This window comes from Taudactylus pleione, unplaced genomic scaffold (assembly GCF_031769625.1).
Source record: "Taudactylus pleione unplaced genomic scaffold, aTauple2 ptg000146l, whole genome shotgun sequence".
In the NCBI taxonomy this organism is placed as follows: Eukaryota; Metazoa; Chordata; class Amphibia; order Anura; family Myobatrachidae; genus Taudactylus; species Taudactylus pleione.
The window spans coordinates 4,385,968-4,406,558 of record NW_028284548.1 but is presented as its reverse complement, the minus strand read 5'-3'; the positions used below and the strand labels follow the sequence as shown (position 1 = coordinate 4,406,558).

The 20,591-nt window shown below is 45.5% G+C and overlaps 1 protein-coding gene across 1 annotated transcript in view; it reads left to right on the top strand.

Moving 5' to 3' along the window:
- The window catches only part of ASPM (assembly factor for spindle microtubules), a 119,982-nt gene that overhangs the window by 7,415 nt on the left and 91,976 nt on the right, over positions 1-20,591 (top strand). The window contains exons 4-10 of the mRNA XM_088474056.1: positions 4,910-5,002; positions 13,134-13,238; positions 17,036-17,182; positions 17,307-17,546; positions 18,514-18,581; positions 18,787-18,928; positions 19,025-19,155. Coding sequence (XP_088330182.1) covers positions 4,910-5,002; positions 13,134-13,238; positions 17,036-17,182; positions 17,307-17,546; positions 18,514-18,581; positions 18,787-18,928; positions 19,025-19,155 — 926 coding nt within the window. The remainder of the gene's footprint in view (positions 1-4,909; positions 5,003-13,133; positions 13,239-17,035; positions 17,183-17,306; positions 17,547-18,513; positions 18,582-18,786; positions 18,929-19,024; positions 19,156-20,591) is intronic.

Below are 20,591 nucleotides of genomic sequence, written 5' to 3'. Positions count from 1 at the left end.
TATTGCACGTCGGTAGTTCCCCTACGGAACTGGGTAGTGTACTGGTTTAATATTATATTTAAAAAAAAAAAAAAAAAATGAAGCACAGGGAGGAACATGTCACAGGCTAATATAGAGGTTGTGTCCACGCCACTTTGCCCACCACATATCTATCAGCGCCTACGGCCACACGCCCGATCTCGTCTGATCTTGGACGCTAAGCAGCGCCAGGCCTGGGTAGTACTTGGATGGGAGACCGCCTGGGTATACCAGGTGCGGCAGGCTTATTACATTGAACATCTGGGGCAAATATGCTTGATGTGTAACAGAATAATGCAGTGTGTTTCTTCCATCTATAGCTGCCAGAGATCACTCTGCCTAAATGTGTATAGTATGCATAGTCGGGCCACTGTTCTGGCTGCTGCCAGAAATTACGGTTATTGCATATCTTTAACTCAAGGTTACAAAAAGGGTGCGTCCCATCCTCAGGCTTATGCCTCACATTGGCTCGCCTTAACAATGAGCCGTACTCTTCTCATGCATAAGAAGGGCACATATGTGGCTGCACATATGTTAAATCTCAACAGCCTTCGGTGCTTACCTTAGAAGGTATGCATCTGTGCATCTATATGGATTTATATCTTATTTATTCCCTTCGGCAGCACACACAACACGAAGTAGTAACATATGGCCGTTGTGGTGGTTGGCATTGCTGTCTCGCATCAATGAGGTCATCTTTTGATTTCCATCATCTGGAGCCAGAAGGGCACACCTGATAAGGCGAGTACACCGGTAACGGAAGGGTCCCAGGATGGCAATCAGTCTGGGATAGTACGTTGCTAACATTTCCTGCCCCAACGCCGTAGCAGAATGACAGCCACGCACGGCACATGAGCAGTCTCCCTGCGTGGAGGTAAGCCACATGTATGTATATACTTGTATTTTGAACTAAACCCGGCGTTAAGACCTGGGGCTCAGTTCCTTCCATGGCTCTAACTATTGCCCATGTTATATTTTTCAAATTATATCGTCACCTACTAATCTTGTATGTAGGTACGCGTAGGCATGTGGGGATTTGTGTGTGTAATATATGTATGTGTATGTGTGTGTATATATATATATATATATATATATATATGTGTTTTGCTTCTTTTCCTTACCATTAAAGCAGGGGTAGGATATGTTCTTCTCAGTTTTATGTCTGATACCTAGCATATTTAAAGAGGATGCTGCGACGAGAGGCTGGACTCTCCTGATCCGGTAGTTTGTTCTATAACTCCGCTTAACACCATCTCTCCCTAGGGATTGGGTGGTGTGTGTGTATATGTATATAATTATGGATATGTGTAGGTATGCCTATACTTCCACAATCATTAAGGTACATATTATTCCACGTCTGGAAAGCTGCCAGGGTTTACCAGAAGCTGTCTGTTATACATATTATATGGTGGCTCTATAGACTAGAGTCATGTTCTGCAGCTTACATAGGATAGTCACAGGCTCCTACGGCATCGCTTCTAGTATGGACTCTATACATGTCCTGGGGCCTTCCTGTATGTCCACACATGTATATGTACTTACACCCGCCTCGGGTTATAGTCCTGTTTCCATCAGTCTATATCTACGGCGTCCACTTCGGGGGACCTATTAATTACAACTACACTCTAGGGCGCACTTAGTAACCAACTTGTAAGACACTAGGAATGCAGTGTGTGTATATATAGATATAGCATGCTGATCTCCTATTGCGGGATATATATATGTGTGTATATGTATGTAGCGTGCTGATCTCCTGGTGCAGGAGTTTGACAACTGACTTACTATGTCGGTACTAACTCTTCCTTTCAAAGAGTTTGCCTTTTCATGCAGCTATGTTTATGTGTGTGTATGTGTATATATACTGATATATTCCCGTTCCTTGTATGAATTTTCCTAATAATTGGAGAAATCTGTTTTTGGCCCTGTCTGGCGTTATCACTACATATATATATCTCTTCTTACTTGGGATAATTAACGCATTCTATGTCTATGTACAGGTACCTTTCCCAGTATCGATTCTGGTACTTTATATTATTGTCTTGTCGCATATCTCAATAAAATGGGTATCTGATGGTCCCTTGGGTACATTTCCTATCAGTACATAGAGAATCCAGGATCTATTCCATCCTCATGGCTTATTAGTTAATTTACTAGGGCCACCCGCCGATATAGGCAGGGTCTGGCCTGAGTTGTATCAGATTGTGGGCGTAATACACACTTCACCATTATAAGTGTTAATGTAAGGATACACTAGCAGACCGTTTTTGGGGTATGTGTAATCTCTATATGGATACATATCCCTAATGGAACAGGCTCAGGTATAGCGTCCTGTTGTACGGCCTTCTTGTCTCCACTAACAATTTGCTAGTTTCTACAGTATTTTCTTCTGCAGCATCTCCAGACTGAAGTCCGTGCTGTAGAGCATTGATCTTTGCCCACTGAGGCTACTCTCTGTACCTGTCGTGGTGGGTTGCTGTGAGATGAATAAGGTCAGTGACATTCTACATAGCGTCCAGAGGGTTTCTGGTCGCTCACAGGTAAGCGGGCTTACCCCACTAATGCCTCAGAAGATGCTTCCTTTTCATGCATCCTGACATAGCTGTTATTCTATCTTACGCACCCTAGCTGCTGTCCTAGCAGCCTTCAGTTCTTTTAAATCAGTTGGCTGTACACTTTAGAGCTTTCCTGGTATGTAGGTGCATAGTTGTAACATTGAGATTTGTGACCCTATTCTACTGGAATCTGTTGGGTTTATGGACTGAAGCGCATCTATGGGCTAATGCACATTTTTACTATAAAGTGTGACAGTCTCTATGTTCCATACAGGGGGCCTGGTTTGTTTCCTGTTCAGTATCTGTTGATAAATTCAGCACACTGACAGGTACCTGAATGGTACCTTCATAGTTGTCCTAGTGCTTTAGCCTTGCGGATGGGATACTTCCCTATATTGGTAACTCTCCCTGGGTGGAGGTGGCATCCGTGCTCTTTTTCTGCTAAGGGTATCCTGGGTGTTTTCATACTATGTTCAGGCCAGTAGTTGGTACTGATTACACTCTACCATCATGTAGGAAGTTGTCTGCTGTTTGACAGGAGGGGTGGTACTGCCGTCTGACCCACTGGAAGGAAGTGTAGTCTCAATCCTCTCGTATCCGCCTCATGCCCAGTGGGATCGCCACTCGTTGACAACTTCTATGGTCTAAACCTTACACTGGTTACCAACCATTTAGTAGTTGGACCTCGAGAATGGTTCAGGGCGACTGTTAGGTCGTGACTCTTGCCTCCTTGTTTGCTTGGTTAGGAGTCTGTGGACGGGTTCAGCTCCGTCTCTGTATATTGGTATCATTATACTTTTATCTATATGATTGATGTCCCGCAGTGCTGGGATTCTGCTGTCTGAGACTGTTGCAGCTTCCTGTAGTTGTCTCTGGTACGGTTTTCTCGAGTTTTGTTCTCATGTTACGGCCATTCTATGGATTCTAGTTGGGGTTTTTCTGCTCCCAGCGGTCTTGCTTGGTCTGTTTTTGGCTGAGCTTACGGTGTTCTGATGCTTCTCATCTGCGGCTACTCTCTAGCCGTATTCCATTGAATTTACGCTGTAAGTTGTGGAATGTCTGTGACTGTTCAGCAAGGAGCTCTGATTGTCTCCTGGCTCTACGACATGCCTCCAGTCTTGGGCTGTCTCTGTTTCGGTTGGCCGAAAGGTCGGCAAGTTCTCCGCGCTTCCCACCCGGGAGGTTGGCTTTGGGACGTCCCCACTGTCTTGAACTCCAGTGTCCCCTAGTGGATGAAGGAGAAAACAGGATTTTGGTACTTACCGATAAATCCCTTTCTCCGATTCCACAGGGGACACTGGACGCCCGCCCAGCGCTGCGTTCCTGCCGTTTTGTTGGGTCCTTATCTAGTTGTGTGACTGCATGTGTTCCCTGCAGTGGGTTCCTCTGTTCTCCTTCAGTCGGTATTGTTCCGTTCTGTGGTCTTCTCCTTACCGTCTCCTCTCGGGCTCAGTTCTTAAAACTGGGGCTGATGGGGCATAGAGGGGGAGGAGCCAGTCACACTTCAGAATTATTTAAAGTGCCAGGCTCTGCTCTACCACCGTCTATACCCCACTGTCTTGAACTCCAGTGTCCCCTGTGGAATCGGAGAAAGGGATTTATCGGTAAGTACCAAAATCCTGTTTTTGCTGATTGCTCGGCTCAATGTAGTGTTCATTCAAGGTCTGGCGCCCGACCAAAGAAAGGGCACCGGGGCGTGGTCACAAGGAAAGGGTGTGTGTCATTAAGCCCCCCCTTTTCAGCACTCTTGGGGGCGTGTCCAGCACTTACAGACATGATGGGCTGGCCCCAAGCTCTCCCTTCTCTGTGATCTATTCATCAGTGGTGAGTACTGCACCGCAGTTTTTTCCCTCCCATGGGACACTGTGGCCCGCTGGTGGGGACAGCACCCAGCATGTTTAGTGAGGCGCTGCCAATAGGGAAGGGCGCATTCTGTTTTTGTTTTTTATTTATTTTTTAAATCAGACAGGGCGTGGCGCCCCACTAATACAGCTTAGTGGAAAGGCTATCAATGTAGTCAGTTAGGAAGTACTAAAATAGATAGCAACTTTAGTTTAACCAACAGTATCATGTTACTGCTAAGAACATTTTAGTAAGAGTATTGGTCACTGTCAGTAACACAGCAAACAGCTGCTTCACCAAGGTAAGGAGAGTTCTCTGACCTGAAAACAATTAAATGCAGTGATTTGTTACTTCTCCCTGTGCTATTTTGGTTACATAATATTCAAATATTGGCAAATGTGGAGTCCCATTGTATATTATTGCAATTGTATTGTTAGGTTGTGTTACAAATGCAACTCTTTCTTCTAGTTTGTCTTTTTAATCTTGGTATTTTTCAGTCTCTTTGGCATTGAAAGCTGCTGGGAAAATCCATAAACCCAAAACTGAAACTGCCAAAACAAAACCCACCTTGGCAAAAACTCGTCAGACAGGTATATAAATTGCTTTGTCTGTATAGGGGGCAGTGGTTTTCTTATTTTTTTTTTTTTTTAACTGTAAAATTGACCTTCTATGTAAACCTTGCTTATTTGTGAACGGTTTGGTGTTATAATAGTAGGTCTGTGCTGCCAAAATCAGTGGCGGTCTACTAAACACCTTTTACTACTGACCATTATAGAACATTATTTATTGTCTGCAAAGCTGTGGTCCATGGTACTCTGGCAAAAGTGCAACATTAAAAGTTATGGCCATCAAGTCATGTTTTTACCATATCTCATGACCTTTCTGTTACAGATTCTAAAGCTACTGTACCTTTTAGAGACTGTAAACCAAATGGTTCCAGAAACCAGCAGTTAACCATGGGTGATCTGCAAATATAAATCTATATACAAACTGACAACTGTCATTTGGTCACTTTTTACCTTCAAATGCATTTTATTCGCACAGAGATGCGAATAGGACGAACAAGCAGCTTCTGCTGATTTAAATATGTGGCATTTCTGTATTCTATGCGCGGGTGCATTCTGCATGTGAAATGCTACGTTAGTGTCAGCAGCTGTGACACTGTAATGTAGCGTTTCGCATGCAGATCTGCGTTCAATGTTTCCGATTTTATGCGTGACTTGCGGATATGAGATGCTTTCAATAGGCATCTCTAAGCACTGGACGGCGAGTGAGTCATTAGTGTATTTCTGTAATTGCTATCTGCGAGAGATCGCAGTTGTGATGGCATTTGCATACGGATCTGACCCGGGCCCTACATCCACAGTCCCAAAGTCAGATAACTAGAGAATTCTTTATATGCACGCCTTCCATTTAGTAACAATACACTTCCCAGAAAGAGAAGATAGAAGTGTGGCAACCTCACAATACTAATGTTTAATAGTATTCATTCATGATGGTAAATTCCCTTCCGTGTTTATGTTCATAGGATGCAGGATATCCAAAAATCTTCCCTATTTGTACTGTACAACTTAAATAAATGGGACTGGCTGGCCTTCACCAGACTTTAGCATGCTGACTTTGCTTCGCTATCCGCTATGCCTAACTTTTGGCGGACCAACTGGCCCCGGCCTCTGTGTACGTGCTTATTCCACCAGGTTGGTGAGGGCTTCGTGGGCGGCTAGATGTGACGCATCAGCTGAGCAGCATTGCAGGGCAACCACGTGGTCTTTCACCCACACTTTCATCAAGTTCTATTGCTTTCATACCTTTGCATCCTCTGGGTTCGCGTTGTCTTTACCTGTTAAATCCTTTTCTCTGAAGTCCATGGGGGACACTGGGTGTCCACCCTTATGTCCCTGGCTGGCGGCGGTTTATTCTTCTGGTCTTTTCCAGTTCTTTCTAGCTGACTGTGGGCCTGATTCAGAGCCGCTCGTAAGCGGCCGCTCGTTCGTTCCGAGCGATGGTCGCTCAACTGCGCATGGGTATGGGTTGTAATACACATGCGCGAGCCAGTCATTGCGTTCGGAAATTGTGTGCTCGCAGAATAGCGAATGCCTGCTAATTTGAGTGACAGAATGAGGCGTTTGTGGGTGGTAACAGGGGAAGGTGCTTGAAAACGGGGAGTGGTGATCTGAACGCAGGCGTGCCAAACGGTCAAAACGGGTGTTTTAAGGGTGTGCATAATTAACAAAGCAGCGTCATCAACCACGTCACTTGGTTGTCTTTTAGCCTGAACTGCTCGCATGATTGCGGTAGGAAAATCCTACCACAAGCACTGCGAGCAGTTCATACGCCTTTCGATGTACTCGATTAATCTAATAAATAGCGGAGATGACGTAGGATGCGAGCGGCCAGGGGGCGTTTTTTACAAAATAGTGAGCGCATGTTTCGTTTGCTCGTTCAGACATAGAGGCGTCAACAGACCGCAAAGAGCGAGCGCTCTATTTAAATATCCAGCCCCTTTTTCTGAACGAGCGAGCGCAAATAGCGTCCGGCTCCGAATCAGGCCCTGTGTTCTTGAGGAATGTGTGCCGGTCTTCCTTCTCCTTCTCCCTCTCCTTGGGCTTGATAACTAAACTGGTTCGTTGGCTGAGGGGGTGGGGGAAAGGGGAGAGGAAGCCTGTGCTGCTGGGTTAAAAAAAATAAATAAATTAGTTGGTGCCCAGGCTTCCCTGCTCCACTCTGCACCCATGGTTCCTTGTGTCCACCATGGACTCCAGAGAAAAGGATTTAACAGGTAAGTACAACAATCCCCTTTCTACAGCATAGTTCATAGGGTTCCACAGGATACTTTGGGGTATAGGCTATGGACATGTTCATCGGGCACCACACTGTTAAAAATCTCTCCCAGGATGCATCAGGGCCCCTCTCCTATACCCCACCCCCAGGCCAAGACATCTTCAGTTTCGTAGGTGCTCGGCCGGAGTCTGGTCACTACACGGAAGGGCTGTCAACAGCCCCAGAAGATCTTCAGAGTGGATAGCACGGACAGTCCAATGGACGTCCATGCTGCCGCTCCGACACATGCTGGTACTGATCCAGGGATCTCTACGGCTTCTGGGGTTCCCGCTAGCAGGGACCTCGGAGGTCTAGGACTGTGGCCGGGCTGCACGGGGACACATAAGAAGCGGGCGTCTGCAGTAGGCACATGCTAATACACAGTCCCTACTATCCCCAGGGTAGGGAGCTTCCCTGGGGATGGTTGCGTGTGGAGCAAGGCACTGAGCCTGCGCTCCCAGTATACCACCAGGGACATCGGGCTGGAGTATTAAGGATATGCTCCAGCGTCCTGGGGGTTAATAGCATGCCAGGGGAAGACTCCTTCCCTGTCACACAGCCGGTGCCTCCCCTGCTGCTCACAGCGCCTTTCCAGTGCAGTCTGGCGGCCTGTGATAGCGTTCCTTCTCCGGGCCCGCCTCCTCTAAGCTTGCCAGTGGCCATTTTAATAAGGTTGTTGCGCTGGTCTCCATGGTGGATACGCGGTCCAGGTCCCCCTGCATACCCCTCTCCTCCTGTAAGGTTAGTGTATGCAGCACTATTCCTACCAGGCTCTGTCTGTGTAGTTGAGTATAATGCCATTAGTGCAGGGTTTTCTGCATTGTATGTAACATATGCTAGCGTTGTCTGACTGATTTCCTTTTCTATCTGTTAGCCATTTTACTTTCCCTATTCCTTTCTTCTCCCCAGCCCTAGTGGTACAGTGCTGTCAGGGTGGGAATTGACCTCAGTTTATGCTGTGTTTCTGTGTGGTGGGTCACATACTGCCTCCATACTCTCATACTAAAATGTCTGGGAGTGAGGATTCTGGGCTTAATGGTGCCCCTATTCTGCTATCCTGCTTCAAATTTAATGCTGGAATAGGGGAAGGGGATGTGGTTACTGAAGGTTATGTGCTACGTGTCATGCCCTTACAGTTCCACCTGCTGTCTCTGCTCCTGCGCAGGAACATCCCTGGGCTTGTTTTGCTCAGGCATTGTCAGCCATTGCGGGATGTTTAGCGGCTCCCCTTGGGTTTCCCCAATTGGGGTTCACGAAGCAGGCGGTGGTCTTATCTCCCCCGTCAGATGATGGTGGCGCAGAGCCTTCCTCAGCAGACTGCACCTCCTCCGGTTTCTCCAGGGCCTATTTGGGTAAACTATGTCTACCACGGTGCAAAACCTGACAGAGATTTTACAGGGGGAATTACCGCTTCGGTCTGCTAAGAGAGCGTTGCTGTCATCCCAATCTACACATGATGACAATGACATGATGACTGTGAACTCCATGATCTATCTGCTTTTGAGCCCCCTCCAAGGGAGGTGGAGTCTAAATCTAAGATCTATATATCTGAGGCCTCATACGGGCAGTCCATATGGCCATGGTAATTGAGGACGAGGACCTCCCAGCGGCTAAGTCTAAATATGCCTATTTTAAGGATATTAAGGGTGCTGCTGCTGTTTTTCCTCTTTCTGATCAGCTAGTGGATCATTTGGAGGAGGCATGGAAATTTCCTGGAAAGCTTTTTCAACCTCAGACGCCTGGTTTAGGCCTACCCCTTTGCTGAGGATTATTTCACTAAATGGGAAACTCCCCCTCAGGTGGATTCTCACATGACGCATCTGGTTATAAGTGCGACCTTGCCTATTCCGTCCATGTGCTCCCTGAAGGATGTTACGGACCGCAAGGTGGAAGTTTGTTTGAAATCCATATACTCCCTCGCTGAAGGGACCTCTAGACCAGTCATGGCCATCTGCTGGGTAGCTTGAGCCATGGAACGCTGGGCGGATTCATTGGAGGCATCTCTTTCTTCGGATACTGCCAGTAAGCTAGTGGCCAATCTCCGGGTTCAGCTACATACATTTAATGAGGCGGCTTTGGATATCTGCCTCCTCACTTCTAGGATTTCAACTGCGGCAGTTTCAGCTCACCGCTCCCTGTGGTTTCGCTGTCTTGGAGAGCGAATGCAGAATCCAAGAAAGGATTGGAATGCTTGCCTTTATAATGGTCAGGTCCTGTTCGGCCCTGATTTGGACAAAATCTGCATGTCTGCCTTCGGCTTCAGCTCCATCACTGTCTGGGACCTCGTCCTTTCGGCCCCGGGAAAGCCTAAGGTGTAGTATTTTCCTAGACAGTCAGGCGCCAGAAAGGCTGCCGAGCCTAAGAAACAAGCCAGACGATAAGCCCTCCCCTTGTGGGAGGCCAACTTCTTCAGTTCACCCAGTGCTGGTGTCAGACCACCACAGACACTTGGTGAGGGAAGTGGTTTTTCACGGGTACGCCCTCTCCTTCCGCAGAAAGCCTCCCCATCAGAAAGTTGTGCAGTCTATTATCCAGGCAGTGGTCATAGTACCTGTCCCGTTACTCCAAAGGGGGATGGGTTATTATTCCAACCTATTTCTGGTACAAAAACCAAACTAGTCATACCGTCCTATCCTCAGTCTCAAGTACATTATATTCGCTATGGAACCTCAGGATTTTATGGTGTCTCTGGATATTCAGGATGCATACCTGCATATCCCGATTGCTTCGGCTCACCAGCTTTTCCTCAGGTTTGCCGTGGTACAACAACATTTCCAGTTTCAGGCCCTGCCGTTTGGCCTCTTTATGGCTCTGCGAGTGTTTATCAAAGTAATGGTGGCCCATTTGAGTCTGCAGGGGGTCCGCCTGCTACCCTACCTGGACGACCTGCTGCTGCTAGCTGGGTCTCCAGCGGTACTTCACCGCCATCTACAACTGATGATATCTGTGTTGCAGACTGACGGATGGCTGATAAACTGGAAGAAGTCCTCCCTCACTCCTTATCAAAGAATGCTCCATCTCTGAGCAATGTTGTATTCTCACCAGCAGGGGATCTTTCTGATGGCAGAAAAGATCTCTGCTCTGCAGACACTGTACGCCATTGCCTGCACAGTTGCCGAGTGTCCATTCACTCGGCGATGAGGTTACTGGAATCCATGGTGTTGACTTTCAACATGGTGGAGTATGCCCAGTTTCATTCCAGGTCTCTGCAGAAGTTGATCCTCTCCAGGTGGCATGGACCCCATAGGATAAAGACTCAGACAATGGTGCTTTCTCCGTAGGTGCGACTGTCTCTGGCCTGGTGGATACAGAGAACTCCCCTCAACAATGGTCGCCCCTTTTGGATCCCGGACTGGGTCCTCTGGATGATGGACGACAGTCTCCGGGGTTGGGGCGCAGTGACAGGTCACAACTCGTTTTAGGGACAGTGGAAGATAGAGGAATCTGCTCTTCCACTTAACATATTGGAACTTCGGGCAGTATTCAGGGCTCTTCAGCAAGCAAGACTCGTACTTCACGGATAACCCGTGCAAGTGCAGTCAGACAATGCCACCACGGTGGCTTACATAAACAGTCAAGGAGGAACTCTAAGTCAGGCGGCAATGACAGAAGTGTCCCGCCTCTGACATGGGCGGAGTGCAATCTCCCATCCATCTCAGCACTGTTCATTCCAGGAGTGCTCAACTGGGAAGCGGACTTCCTCAGCTGTCACGATGTGCGTCCAGGGGGATGATCTCTTCACCAGGAAGTATTTCAGCTCCTAGTGAACAAGTGGGGCCTTCCGGAGATGGACCTCATTGCCTTCCAGCACAATCACAAGCTGCCAGGGTATGGGTCCAGAACAAGAGACGTTGAGGCTCTCCTTGTAGACACTCTGTCAGTCAAGTGGACTTTCCAGTCTGCGTACGTGTTTCCTCCAATCTCCCTTCTTCCTTGAGTACAAAAAAGGAGGCACTGTCCTGCTGGTGGCTCCAGCGTGGCCGAGGTCACTGGTACTAAGAGTCTCTCCATCGACACTCTGTGGCTGTTTGCCTCAATGTCTGGACCTGTTGTCTCAAGGTCCTTGCCTTTACCCGGACCTGGGTCATCTGTCTTTGACGGCGTGGCTCTTGAGACATCCCTCCGAAGGTCCAAAGATTTTTCCGGCTCTGTGGTTAACACCATGCTCAGAGCACGGAAACCTGCCTCTGCCAGAATTTACCACAGGGTGTGGCATACATACTTTGAATGGTGTCATCCCAGAGGTTACGACCCCCAAGTGTTTAGGGTACCCAGAGTTTTTGCTTTCCTGCGGGCGGGTTTGAACCTTGGTCTCCATCTTGCTTCACTGAAGGTGCATGTCTCTGCACTTTTAGTGTGGTTCCAGCGAAGGATTGCTCCTCTTTTGAATATCTGCACTTTCCTTCAAGGGGTCCTTTGCATTCAGCCTCCCTTTGTCCCTCCTGTGGTGCCTTGGGATTTGGCTGTTGTCCTTAGGGCCCTCCATTTGAACACCTGGACTCAGTGGATCTCAAATGGCTCACTGCTAAGACAGTTTTTCTAGCTATTGTTTCTGCTAGAAGAGTGTCTGATTTGGGGGCTCTCTTGTCGTTCCCCATTTCTGGTTTTTCACCAGGACAGGGCAGTGCTTCGTAGTCTCCCTGGTTTCCTTCCTAAGGTGGTCTCTAGTTTCCACACTAATGAGGAAATTATTGTGCCGGCCTTTAATTCCCCAGACCTCTCGCAGGTGAGGCCTCATTTAGATGTGGTACGTGCCCTCAGGATTTATGTGGACCGTACTAGTAGCCTTCGGAAGTCAGACTCCTTGTTTTGTCCCCTACTGCTTTCACAAGAAGGGATGGCCAGCCAATAAGCAAACTTTGGCTAGGTGGCTTTGCACGATCTCTAAGGCTTACACTCATGAAGGCCTTCAAGTGCCGCCCTCTGTTACTGCTCTTTCTACTCGGTCTGTGAGTACTTCTTGGGCAGCTTGCTGTTGCGCCTCGGCTGTTCAGCTTTGCATGGCGGCCACATAGTCTTCTGTCCATACATTTTGTGAGGTATTATGCCTTTTGAATCCTTCGCCTCTCAGGATGCTTCTTTTGGGCGGCGGATTCTCCTTTCTGCACGGGAGCGTCCCCACCCTTAAAGGGACTGCTTTGGGACATCCCCAAGGTATCCTGTGGATATCCTATGGACTCTGCTGTAGAAAAGAAGAGAGATGGTAAGAACTTACCTTATTTATCTATTTCTACGAAGTCCATAGGGTTCCACAGGAATGTGATCCTTGTGTGTTGCAGACTTTCTTCTCTCCCTTTTTTTTTTTTTGGTCTCCTCCGTCCTATGGCTTGTTACATAACTGAAGGTGCCTTGGCCTGGGGACGGGGTAGAAGAGGGGCCCCGATGCATCCTGTTAACCCATGGAGGCTGGGATAAGTTTCTGGACCTATGGTTTACATTGTTGCAGCATCTGCAAACAGGCTATTGTTAACGCAGATGCAAAAAATCCTCATTAACTGCAGCCTGTGGGTTGCCTTGGGCTCTAATTGAATAGCCCCTCTGCTCCAATTAGCCCGCAGCTAATTGAATTCCCCTCATAGTTGCAGATGAGACTGGTCCTCTGTAAACGCTGGCAGAACAGTCACTGCTTCAGGATAACCGTAATAAGAGCATCAATTACAGTGTTTAGATTGGGGAGCTTAATAATTAATTTGCATTATGGGTTTCAATGCACTCAAGCATTTTAATAAGAAGCTGATGCACACTGACCATTGAGTTTTTATAGAATAAAATAGTAGTGAAAAAATTATTGCGATATCCGATCCATAACTCAAATACATATGTTCTGGTCTTATAGTGCTGTACTTCCAGGCTCAAAATAACAATAACTGTTTCTCCCCATTTTGCTGTTATGTTTTTCAGGCAAGACGGGACCATCACACCAGCAATCTACTGTCACCAAATCTTTAAAGAGAGTTGTTGCTGTTCCACAGTCAAAACTAAACTTTATAAAGTCAACCAAAACAGGTATCTGACATTTTGTTGTATTTCGGAAACATATTGCAGCATATTGTCCAAAGGTAAACCTTTTATCTGACATATGCTTGTTTATAAGCAGTTTCTCCCAAATCTGGAACGTTCTCTCATTAAGGCAATTGACAACCAAAAATAAACATTGTGTAACCTTTTGTTCTGTCTGTATCAGAAAATGTAGCAAATAATACTTTCTGGAAAACTAGTGCTTTCACAAAAGGCTGGTATAATATCAATAACAATGAATCAAAAAACACAAAGTATTGTAGTAATTTAGTAGCATAAGAAATACAACAGAAATCTTATCAAAAATGAAGGATAAGAAAACAGTCAGCAATTGCTGAAGTAAAACCTTGACCTTAAATCATTATTCCCAAACTGTGTACCGTGGCACCCTGAGGTGCCTCGGGACACTTGCAGGGGTGCCTCAGGTTGGTGGTCCAGCACCAAATCCAATTATTTATGGTTAATGTAAATATGTGTGCAAACAGAAGCGCAAACCTGTCCACCACCACATAACTGAGCCTAAGGATGACAGGTAGCACAATTTACTTCACTTTACTTCATTTTTTTCTGAATTTCTTAATAAAAGCTTAAACTTAGGGGTGCCGTGAAAACAATACTGATACTCTAGGTGCTGTGATTCAAAAATGTTTGGGAACCACTGCCTTAAATCCATGTGGACTAATATGACTTATTGGACATTTTAAGTGTCTAGTTCATATAAATCGCATTGTCAGTCACTTTCTTTCATTCAGATTAAGGCAAATCAATTTAAAGTCCGTTCCGTATACTGGCAGAAGTGGTATCTGGTACTCCTGATAGTTTCCAGAAGGGTAGGTTTCACAGTCCACCATCTAGCCAACAGCTCACTGGTTGGTGTAACACGTAGGGGTAAATATACCATGCAGCGCTTTTCAAAGCTGCTGTGTCTTTGACTGCCTCTGTTTTTAATTAAGTTTTTAAATTCTTTATGCAGTGGTTCCCAAACTGTGTGCCGTGACACCCTGGGGTGCCTCAGGACACTTACAGGGATGCCTCGGGTTGGTGGTCCAGTACTGCATAAAATTATTTTTAGTCAGTGTGATAGACAAAAACAGTGCTAATGATTGCCAATCAAAAAATATGTGGACAAAAAGAAATGCAGCACTGTCAACCACCGCATAACTGAACCTAAGGGTGACATATAAGCTCAAATTACTACATTTAATTTTTGCAGAATTTCTCAACTTTTGGCCAAGGGGTGCCTTGGAAATAAAATGCTGATACTCTAGGGTGTCGTGTCTCCAAAAAGTTTGGGAACCTCTGTCTTTATGTAAAGAGCTCATGAGAGTAGACAGACTGAACATACATGTGAATACAGATCACATCAACAATGAGCGACATTTTCAAATATAAAAAATACAATAGAAATCAGAACATATAAATAGAACCAGTAGAAAGCAATGGGGTAGGTATAGGAGGCGGTGGAAGTATAAAGTGGAGGAACAGTACTACTTGAGAAGACCTCCTTGAGGCGCATCATAAGATGTGCAGAGAATATCATTATAGATACAAAGAAGACTACCTGTCCAAGGTAATAGAGCAGGGAAGGGTGAAGCGAGGAGGATGGCCCCGCCATGCATGGGTCCAATGGAGTAAGTATAGGGATCAAGGGTGAGGGGTGCCTTCATAGGAGAGCCATGGAGCCCACACTTGGGTAAACATATGGCCCCTATTGTGGAGATAAGTGCCTTAAAAACGGCAAATTTACCATACTGCAGCGACGGCAAATATCAGAGAGTGATGGCGGGAAAGGGCTGTTCCAATTGCGAGCTATCAAGTTTTTGGCAACTAGAATGTGGGATAACAACTGGTTGAAGAGATTGGAGGGAGGATAACATAGAAGGAAAAATACTTTGATCCCATTAAGTCGGAGCTTCAAATAGGTTATTTATAAGGGTATGGACTGAGGTCCAAAAAGTATCAAGGACTGGGCAGGTCCACCAGACATGAGTAAGAGTACCTCGGAGGCTACAGTTTCTCCAGCAAAGGGGTGAGATGGAGGGAAACCTTTACTAGAGCCTTACCGGGGTATAGTACCAGTGGTAATTTAATTTTTATGAGGTTGTGTGGAAATGGAGTATTTGGCAATAGCCTGCTTCAAGTCATCCCAAGCTTTTTGTCTGGTGGGGGGCCAAGGTCCGCCTCCCAAGAAGATTCGTGAGGGCTATGAGTGGGAAGTGCAGTGTCAATGATACCATACATTTGGGAAATCATTCCTTTTGGATATAGGGTGGAACCTACAAAGGCGTTCAAAGGGGGTGAAGGTACGAAGGAGTGAATCTTGTGGCATAGAGTGTAGAAAGTGCCGTATTTGGCAGTGTTCGAAGGGACTGAGGGGTTGGGCAGATACTTTCGACTGTAGATCTGAAAAGGAAAGCCAATGCCCACCTATGCCAAAATCCACAGTAAATTTAAGGACCAGATGTGTCCTTCGTATCACGTAGGTCGTTTGTAGGCCCGGTGGAAAACAGGGATTGCTCTATACCACAGGTTCTCAAACTCTGTCCTCAGGACCCCACCACACACTGCATGTTTTCCAGGTCTCACAGTATCACAAGTGAAATAATTAGTTCCACCTGTTAATCTTTTAAAATGTGACAGCCAGTAATGAATGCACCTGTGCACCTGCTGGATGACCTGGAAAACGAGAGCTGTGTGGGGGTCCTGAGGGCCGAGTTTGAGAACCACTACTTCTATACCAGTGTTGGATGACTACTTCTTTTCTACATCTCAGGGGTTTATTTACTAAAGCGTGGCGTTTTAGAAGTGGAGTTGTTGCCCATAGCAACCAGTCAGATTCTAGCTATTATGACTAGAAGCTGCTAGATGATAAAGTAGAGTCTGAGTGGTTGCTATGGGCAACAACTCCACTTCTAAAAACCTGCACTTTGGTAAATATACTCCTCAGAGTCTATGGTGGCTTAGGTCGCTGGTTTTAAAGGGCAATAATATTAAACACAAAACTATGCATGTTTTGTATTTAATATTATTGCAACTTTAAATCCAGCTAATTAAGCAGCTGAAATCCTGAGGCATAGAAAAGAGCTGCATAGTATGTTTACCCTAAAGTTATAGAAGCCAAGCTTAAAGGGTAACCTCCTAGTCTGTGTCTGCAGCATACTCCAATATGTTTTGTAATTTAGCGAGTCTCATTTGTTGTTGAACTTGTTATGTTTAGAGTTGGGATTTGGTGCAAGTAAATCTTATTGGAAAAGGAAATAACTGTACATCAGTGTTTGCTGAAGATGATCTGGTGCCTTTTGGTTCCTGCTGCGCATGCAAATCTCACCTGCATGTCAAATGTAAATTGCGCAACGTTGTCCTGCCACATGCTCCAGCATCACATTATGTCTTGTCACATATATGCAACACATGCTCTTCCTCGATCAGCCCCTATAAATACAAACAATTGTGAACCAAAAAAAACAAATGATCTGCTGGAATAAGTTTTCATTTTAAAGTCATTTGAAATAAAAGTTGCAATTTAAGAAAAACCTGTGATAAAATGCACATATAAATGCAATAATCTGCCATAATCTTGTATAACATTTTAGGCCCCCTCAGTTCATAAACAAAGTGTTTAATTGGCAACGGAGTGGGCAGAGTAATAGGTCCTGCTCATAGTGACATGTGTATACTGAGGCTGGAGTTAGGAAAAAGTTGCTTAGTATTATGTTATGTTTAGGTTATATTGGCTTGATGTTACATTTTGTGTACAGTTTACTAACATACTACCTTGTTACTAGTCATTCCTCGGCACCCCATGCCATTTGCTGCTAAAAACATGTTTTATGATGAGCGCTGGATGGCAAAGCAAGAACGTGGGTTTACTTGGTGGCTAAACTTCATTCTCACACCAGATGACTTTGCTGTGAAAACAGATTCCATGAAAGGTTAGTCAGTCTGCTCACTGCAATATGTCTGTGACAATGAAATCCTATGTATTTTACTTGGGAACTTATTGTGTGTTTGTCTTTTTTCTTCTGTGCATCTAAAATGTCCTATCTTTCTGAGTAGTAAATGCAGCTGCTTTGATCCTGGGGCCTGATCACAAAGTGAGCGTGCCAAAGGCTCCTACCAAGGAAGAGGTCTCCCTTAAAGCTTACACAGCCCGATGCAGGTTAAACAGGCTGAGGAGATCTGCATGCCGTCTCTTTACCTCCGACCCTGTAGTGAGAGCTATACGGAGATTGGAAGTAGAAATTGAAGCTCGACGTCTTCTTGTCAGGAAAGACAGACATCTGTGGAAGGATATTGGTAAAGTGTTTTTTTTGTTTTTTAGGTATCTATATAATCTAGTGGAGCACCCCTCGCCAATTCTCATTTGACACACATGTAAACGAGAGTTGTTTTGGAATTGAAACTCCTACCAGTGGAATATATTTTGTTGTAAATGACTTTTACTAAAGGAAGTATGCATTAAATGCTTAATATTGACAATACTATCTACTAAGTTTTTTTTTGTTTGTTTTTTCTTTATATTTTATTCATCTTAACTGTAGTTTCCCCCAAGTGGGCGAGATTTCAGAACTTAACAGGTTTTGAAAGCAGTATGAATCACCGTAGTTCCCATCTTGTGATATTTCCCCTTTGCAGACAGTTCTTTAGCGTGGAAAAAAGAGGTGGGGCTTAGGGGGAATTCAGATATCCGCAGTAATTTACCACGAGCTAATTGATACCCTGGGACTATTAAGTTAGCCCCGAAGGCAGCTCGCAGGCTGCAGTTAACAGGGGTTTTTTTTTTACTAAAAGGGACTCTAATTGAATAGCCTGAGGCTACTACCCTTTTTTTTTTTTTTTTTTTTTTTTTTTTTTTGTTAAATTAACTGTGCTAATTGAATTCCCTTAAGGCCCCCCCATAAATCAGAGATTGATTGCAGCCATCGTGCAATTTGCAATTGATTATGGCAATTCTGCAAAGATTTTTATACACAATCGATTGCAAATTGCTCGATTGCTGCAATCAATCTCTGATGAATGGGGGCCTTTAGTCTGCATACCCAAATTTGTCCAATGTATCAAAAGGTGCATCACCCCTGTGACTAATTTACAGAACACAGGCCAAGAAAGAAGAGGCACGCTCCTTGTGTTCTTTTGTACCTAATTTCTCATGTTTATATCAGATACTATATAGTGTTATAATATGGAAATATTTCTTATTGTGGTTAGCTGGGTATAATTTTAGAAGTTCAACTTATTTTACAATAGTAGGTTTATTTTCCAGGTGAACGTCAGAAAATCCTGAACTGGCTTCTTGCCTATAATCCATTGTGGCTTCGTATGGGACTAGAGGTAATGCTATAATATATGTAGGTTTGTTTGTTTTTGTTTTTTTCTTTTTAGTTTGTATAATTTTTTTCTTCCTCCTATTTTATTTTTTCATTAAGAGAGCCTATATTCACAGTAACCTGTTTCACCGCACAGTGAGACAGCCTGTGCTTCTACATTTTATAGAGAGTAATCTGATTTTTCTGTGTAAATCCTCTTTGATTTGCAGACTATATTCGGAGAGTTAATTTCTCTGGAAAGCAATAGTGATGTTACTGGCTTGGCTCTGTTCATCTTGAATCGTATGCTTTGGAACCCAGATATTGCGGCAGAATATAAACACCCTTCTGTGCCACACCTGTATCGTGATGGTGAGTATGATCATACAGGCATTCTGTAATAATTACTCTTTATAGATCTGCAGCATCTTGTTGATGAATCTTTACTTGCCAACTTACCCTTTTAAGGTCATGAAGAGGCTTTATCCAAATTTACACTGAAGAAACTATTGCTACTGGTTTTTTTTCTCGATTATGCCAAGCAGTCCAGACTCCTCGATCATGACCCTTGTTTATTTTGTAAAGATGCTGAATTTAAGGTGTGTATGATTTATGTAATTTTTCTTTTAAGATCTATAATTAAGTAGCACCTCAAATGTCCTGGTCCAGTTTGCTGAGGTTATTCTAGCCAGCAAAAAAATAGAAGAATATATGTGTACACAGCGCTCACTATTGGGTTGTTCAATGTATGGGAAACAAATGGGGGGGTAGGATCTCAATATGTAGTGTAACTATATCGTATGACCAATATGTACTACAACTACAAGTGATGTCTATATCAAGTATTGACAATATCCAAGATAAAAATTAAATTTATTAATTATGGCGTCACAGTGCTCCTGTAAATGCAATACATTTTTGAAGAACTAAAAACACCCTTGTCCTGGATAGGTTGCTGGGGAAATTAGTTGGCTCCTTCAGTGTGCCACTATCTGTATTATCACTAATAATACCTCACCCTCAAACACCATCTGTGTAGCAACTTATTTCTACTTCAGGGTCCATAGGGTATCCACAGGATACCTTGCGGGTATAGGCGATGGCGGCAGACATCCAGGCACCACAGAGTTACATTTTCAGCCTCCCAGGATGCACTGGGGTCCCTCTCCTATACCCCGCCCCCGAGCCTCATGCCACTCAGTTTTCGTCGGTGCCTGGCCGGACCAGTCGCACCGTACAGAGGGGGGTCTTTTCAAGGCCCCTGAAGATTTCTTCGCAGCTGTGGCTGCACAACTAGAGTGCTCCAGCATAGGACAGTCAGTATTGACGTCCATGCTGTCACTCCTACACCCCGCCGGTACCAGAACGCCGGTACCGATCCGGGGATGCTGGTTGGTAGCTGGGGTCACAGCTAGCGGTGACCCCGGCTACCTGGACTGTGGCCGGATGCACGGGGGACAAGGTAAGCGGCGGGGTCCCGCGGTGGGCACCCGCCGGTAACACAGTCCTTTTTGGTCCCCAGGCAGGGGGCTCCCTGGGGACCGGCTGCGCGTGGGGCCAGGTACTGATCCTGCGCCTTCCACTAGACCACCAGGGACAGCGGACCGCAGCGTGTGCGGTACAGCGCGGCGTCCCAGGGGTTAATAGCAGGCCATGGGAGAACGCCTTCCCTGTCTCACAGCCGGCGTCTCCCTCGCTGCACAGTGCCATTCCACAGCGGTCTGAGCGGGCTGTGTCAGCGCTCCTCCCCCGGGCCCGCCTCCTCTCTGCTCCTCGGTGGCCATTTTCTCACTACATGTGCTGGGAATGACAAACGCTGCTGGAAGCTGTTACAGGTGCCATTGCGGTCCGGGTCCCCCGCATACCTCTCCTTCAATAAGGTCAGTGTATGCAGCACTGTTTCCTACCAGGCTCGGGTCTGTGTAGTTGATCGCAGTGCTTGTAATGCAGGATGTTATCTGTGCATTGTATGTGACTTAAATGCTAGCGCTGTTTGCCTGTACTTTCATTTCTGACTGTCAGCCATTTTCCTATC